We start from the raw sequence: 6,000 nt of genomic DNA, 5'->3' as shown, positions 1-6,000 counted from the left end.
TCAAACTTTTATATTTATTTCTGTTCTTGTGATACAGAGTATCTGTACTTGGCTTAAAAATAAAACAATAACTCCCCCCAAAATCTCAGCTGTTTTTATGTGTTCTTCCATTCATTTTTCATTTACTGGAGTGAAATGTCCTTGCCCATAACCTCAAATCCACCAGCTTGATTGATTTCAGGGGTTGGGCTAGAGACCCACCCTGCCCAGCAGAGAAGACAGACCACCCATAAGCTGGCACTAATGAAGCCACAGTAATCTCACACCAACCATCACATCCTATGTCTGCCTTTTCCGATTTATTTGTGAGCTCACTAGAGTCCATTTCTTTATTTCTAAAGAGAGAATCACATAAGCTTATGTTAGAGACACCATTATTAAAAACCATTGTTCATTAAAAGCCATTGTTCAACAGTTATACCTTAACAATGACTGCACCATGTATTAAGATGATAATAATAAAATAAAAAAAAAATAATAAAGATGATAATAATTAAAGATAGTGCTATAGAAAGATAAGGAAAGCAGACCTTGTCCTAATCAATTAGCACACAATGGCTTTGCCATTCTCTAGATCCACATGCTATATCTGGGACTATCCCTGCCTGGGGTGAGGTGCACGCACACGCGTGCGCGTGGGCGTGCGTGTGTGTGTGTGTGTGTGTGTGTGTGTGTGTGTCTGTATGTCTGTGTGTGTGTCTGTGCGTGTTTCCCCTTGAGAAAGTCAGTGCTACAATCAGATTATCCAGGGTCTTTGTTAAAGCAATAATCTACCAGAAATTGCCTTCGCTTTCCACGTCCTCCTTTGAGGATAACACGCACTCTTCAGATTTTTCTTCATCGCTTTATACAACTTAATATTCAGGCTAGGGAAACTAGAAATCTCCTCCAGGTCAAACAACTGCTCAAATCTATCTACAAATTTATTTTCCTTCTCCAGCCTGAATTTCATGACCCAGAGGATGACGGTGGTTTCTTTGCACAGATGCTCAAAGGTAATGAGGAGTTCTTCGAGAAACGGGTGAGCGTAGACGACGTCGGCTGCCAGGATGTAGTCAAAGTTGGTGGAAGCCCTGGGGAAGTTCTTGTCTAGAGCTACACCCCAGGAGAGCTCCTTGACCTGCGGCAGATGCTTAGCTTTCATTTTGGTGTTTCGGGAAATATTATACTGCAGGTTTCCAAGCACCTCGGGTAAGTCTGTGGCAGTCACGTGTGCACCTGGGAAGCAAAGGGCGGCAGGGAAAGGAACCTTCATGGGATGAGGGGACGCTACCAATGTGTGAGCCACCACGCACTCTGCAATTCGACTCGAAGGCTAGCCCCAAGCCAAAGACAGTATGCGCAGGAGGGAAATCCCTTCAGAATGGATGCTAAGGCAGCTTTGCGCCTCCCCTTACACACGATTAGGTTCGCCAGGTATTGATGCTTTTACATCTTTGCACTTTTGCATTCTCCTGGGTTTTGTTTTGTTTTTTGGTGTCAGTTTTGTTTCGTTATTCTTGCTGTTATTTTCTATTTATCTACTTAAAACATCAAAAGGAAGAGAAATTCAAAGGCTTTGGTATCCTCACTGGTTTGGAACAATCAGATGTCACTGTTGAAAGATGAACGGGATCTTCCCTAAAAGAAACCTGAGCTCCAGTCACGGGAGAGCGAATGAGTGACCCTCCAAGCACCCCATCATTGACCAGGAAGTGCTTAAGTGGGAGAACTGGAGGCAGGAGAGACGAGCTCCCAGTGTCACTACATGGAAAGTATCAGGACACCCAGGCTCACGCCCATGGTTTTAGCTTGACCCCATCGTAAGCCTGACTCTGACAACCTGCACCTGGGGCTTCCCAGGTGGCTCAGCAGATAAAGAATCCACCTGCCCATGCAGGAGACGCAGATTCGATCCCTGGGAAAGGAAGATCCCCTGGAGGAGGAAACAGCAGCCCACTCCAGGATTCTTGCCTGGGAAATCCCACGGACAGAGGAGGCTGGTAGGCTGCAGTCCATGGGGTCACAGAGAGTCAGACACAGCTGGGTGACACAGCGCGTGCGCACACAACCTGCACAGACAGCTCACACAGCAAAGGTCACACACGCAGAACAGAAGGTCAGAGGAAAACATACAAGGAAACCCACAGTTAAAAGCGAATACTGGTGGTCATTTTCAGGAGAAAACTGTACACCAAAAATCAAAACAATTTGTCCCCGACATGAACTTTGAGCAGTGGGAGAGCCTGAAAACAATGTGCAACTAAGTCTAGAATTGTCTGAAATCTACATGATCGGACAAGAACAGACTGGAGATTGGACAAGAACAGACTCGCGAAAGGAACGAGAGAACAGATCTGGAGGGGAATCCAGTTCACCCCAGACCAGTTTAGAACCCACTTCTCACCCATGATGGCAAATTTCTCTGGCTATTGACTCTATTTCTGGAAACTGTTAAAACGGGAGGGAAATATACATTTCATTGGTAGAATCACAGAAATAAAAAAATCTCTGCATTCGTGTGTGTGTGTGTGTGTGTGTGTGTGTGTGTGTGTACAGAGGAAGGTCTATCAATTTCAACAAATCTTTTTAAGATCCCAAGATAAAGAATGACTCCTCCCTCCACTGCCCTTCACCCATAGGAATATAAACTATCTGGAGGGGTCGACAGTGGATGAGATGGTTGATGGTGTCACCGACTCAATGAACATGAGCTTGAGTAAACTCTGGAAGTTGGTGATGGACAGGGAGGCCTGGCATGCTGCAGTCCATGGGGCTGCAAAGAGTCGGACACGACTGAGCGACTGAGCTGAGGCACTGGAGGTGGCTGTGAAGAGCTTCGTGTCTAGAGGTGAACACCACCACTGACTAAACAAAGCTTCCAACTTCTGAGGCTTGTGTCAAGTCATACAAGCAGACCAAAAGGACTGATTCTTTTTAATGAATGAACAACTTCCCAAAACACAAATTCTGCTCTTCAGTGAGGAAGCTTTCAGGTATAAATCGAACAGGACCTCTGACACTAGCCATACTAAGCGGAATGGTGACTTTCAAAGCAATGTCAAGACAGAGCAATTTAAAAATAAATAAACTAAATATTTCGGGAGGGTTTCAAGGGTCCTGTATTTCTCCAGTGCTTTAGAAAGTTGTAAATTGCTAAATCTTGAATTCCTCTCAAGATTTTAGAGTGGCAGGTGTGCACTTCTGAAGATCAAGGAAATCAACACGGATTTGGGCCACGCACATCAGAGAAGGCAGATAAATTAAGGTTGTGAAAAAGATAACAACAACAAAAAAGACTGAAGCAGGCTCAGACACACGTAGAGACCATCACACATTTAGTTGGAAAAGAAGATGCTGGTGAGAGAACAAGCGATCACAAAAGAAGAATGGAACTAACTGAGAAAATAAATTCAAGGACACGTGCCTAAACTTAGAAGCAGACATGATTTCTAACACTCTTTCTCTATTCTAACAGGTGCTTTTTCATAAAAGAAAATGACTTCAAAACCCAAAAGGAATATACCAAGTGCATGGGGATGTTGAAATGGGGCTGAAATTTAAATAAAGAAGAAAGAGTCCGCAGCAGTCAGCTCTGCCTGTGCCTCGGATTTCACACGTTCTCCAGCAGCCAGACTGCCAGGATATACCTGCCGGCTAGAACGCGCTTGTGACCTCCACCCCAGGAGAAGAACTAATGTAGCGTCCCAGAAAATTCAGAAAGAAACCAGTTAGGTGACTTTACCACTGTTAAAGTTTCTTAATGAAGCCCATTCAAAGCATGAGGGGCTTGAAAACAGGCCCTGATTCATGTTGGTGAGGAGCAGAAATCAACAGAATATCGTAAAGCAATTATCCTTCAATTGAAAATACATAAAATTTTTCAAAAGAAAACTAAAAATAAATAAATAAAAATAGGAAAAAGCTAAAAGCTATTTCTTAATATCAGAAATAAGAAGGCAAACAAGCCCGGGGCGGTTGGGGGGGGGGGAATGAGGAGGGGAATAAATGTACCAAAAATATATATATATATGTACAAAGACTCAATTATGAGAAACTGGGACCAACTTTCTATCAGGAGGAGAATTTCAAAGTAAACTATCATTTATAGTAAAAAAAAAAAAAAAAAAAAAGGCCCAGGTTATAGTAAAATGAAAGTGAAAGTCGCTCAGTTGTGTCTGACTCTTTGCTACCCCTGGACTACACATCCACAGAATTCTCCAGGCATAGTAAATGGATAGCCAAAGCAATAATGATATCAGATCATTGGGTTCTCTGATCCCACTTGATCTAACGCAGCTACTTACCAAGTAAACTCGCCACAATGGAGACAAGCCCTGTTCCGGCTCCAATTTCAATCACATTTTTGTCGGCCATGTTATACTGCTTTACGTTAGTTTCCAGAAAATAGCACAGAACAAGGGCCTATGAAAATGCAAAAACAGAAGAAACAGTGCTTAGTAAGTAATCACAGAAAGCAATATTAAACTCTATTAGACAAACACCCCACTAATGCTGTAATACGCATATGAGCACGTGTGAGAGTGGGCTTCCCAGGCGGCGCAGTGGTAAAGAATCTGCCTGCATTGCAGGAGACACAGGAGATGTGGGTTCAATCCCTGGATTGGGAGGATCCCTTGGAGGAGGAAATGGCAACCCACTCTAGTATTCTTGCCTGGGAAATCCCATGGAAGGAGGAGTCTGGGGGGCTACAGTCCACGGGGTCGCAAAGAGTCAGATACAACTACGCAACTGAGCACGCATGCACATGTGAGTGTATGTGTGTGTGTATACACATCTCTACAGAAAATTATCCACAGAAGCACATTCTCCAATAGATTCAACATTTAAGATAGAAAAAGTCTTTGGGGATTGTTGGGGAGAGAAGAGAACTGAGAATATAGAGTTCAGTTACTAGGCTTGATTATCTTTAAAGGAAGCAACTTCTAATAATAGGAGTTATTTTAAAGAAATATATCTTCAAGATTGGGGCAGACAGTAGAGGGGGCTGCACCCTTTGTAGGACAATTGATAAATGAGTGTTGGCCTTCTAGGATATTCTGCATGTTGAGACTGACAGAGATTTCATTATAATTGTTTAACTCAAATAGAGCCCAGTTAAATGGTAAATAAAAATGTGTACAATTCTAAACTTTTGTGACCTATAGTAACCAAAAACTGAATGTGTAAACAACAGTCTTTATTAACCCTACAAGTCAGAAATAAAATTGGCGGAAGCATTTCCCCAGTTTCTTGTTTTCTAAATTTTACTGTTGCTTGAATAACAAAATAGAACTATGGGACCTCTCTTCTCCTTCCAAATAGTATACGATAATAAACAAAACTGGATGAAAAATAATTGAAATGTAGCAAAGTTTGTATGAAATTATACCGATGGCCAAACGACAGCGCCATAACAGTCCGTGGCTTCATTGATCCGAATCTCATGACCAGCGAAATGAAACCCCTCCCAGGGGACGGTTGTTACAAACGCTGGAACAAAACATCTCCGCATGATCTCTGCAACCACTGTCCTCTCATCGTCGTCTCCTCTGCTCTCTGAAAGGAAAAGAAAAAGGCAGTGGTTGTGGTTGTGGCAGTAAAACCATGGCAAAGGAGAAGAATCTGCTGGAAATGCAGCATTTTCACTTATTCTAAGTTACTTCTGACCAGTCATTGACTTCAGCTGCAACGTAATGATAGTGGGGTAAACTACTTGAAAACAGTTCTTAACAGAAGCTGACATTTCATACATTGGGACAACATCTTTCTGATTTTTTACTGAGGTTGAAATCAACTGCTAGTCATTTCTGCAATGCTATGTGAAATAAACAATAATTGATAGACTTTTTTAAAAAGCAACATATTTTAAAGGCTAGCAACCAAAATAAATAAATAAATAAAGGCTACCAATCTATTCATTTAGAACAAAAGAAAGACTGGTGATGGAATCTAAGATCTCAACTATTCATATTGGCTTCATGGTGCAATTCCAGTTATTTCAATGCAGCAGATCCGTTA

At 42.2% G+C, this 6,000-nt stretch overlaps 1 protein-coding gene across 4 annotated transcripts in view; it reads right to left on the bottom strand.

Moving 5' to 3' along the window:
* Window positions 1–277: 277 nt before the first annotated feature.
* The window catches only part of LOC136144172 (protein-lysine methyltransferase METTL21E), a 16,818-nt gene continuing 11,095 nt past the window's right edge, over window positions 278–6,000 (bottom strand). For all 4 annotated transcript variants that reach the window (XM_065901848.1, XM_065901850.1, XM_065901849.1 and 1 more), the window contains 3 exons: window positions 5,372–5,538; window positions 4,287–4,404; window positions 278–1,218 (listed from right to left, as the gene is read on the bottom strand). In XM_065901848.1, the coding sequence (XP_065757920.1) occupies window positions 758–1,218; window positions 4,287–4,404; window positions 5,372–5,538 (746 nt within the window). In that variant the 3' untranslated portion in view covers window positions 278–757. The remainder of the gene's footprint in view (window positions 1,219–4,286; window positions 4,405–5,371; window positions 5,539–6,000) is intronic.

The sequence above is a fragment of the Muntiacus reevesi genome, chromosome 11, assembly GCF_963930625.1.
Source record: "Muntiacus reevesi chromosome 11, mMunRee1.1, whole genome shotgun sequence".
NCBI lineage: Eukaryota > Metazoa > Chordata > Mammalia > Artiodactyla > Cervidae > Muntiacus > Muntiacus reevesi.
The sequence above is the reverse complement of the archived record's forward strand: the minus strand, read 5'-3'. Positions and strand labels throughout refer to the sequence as shown.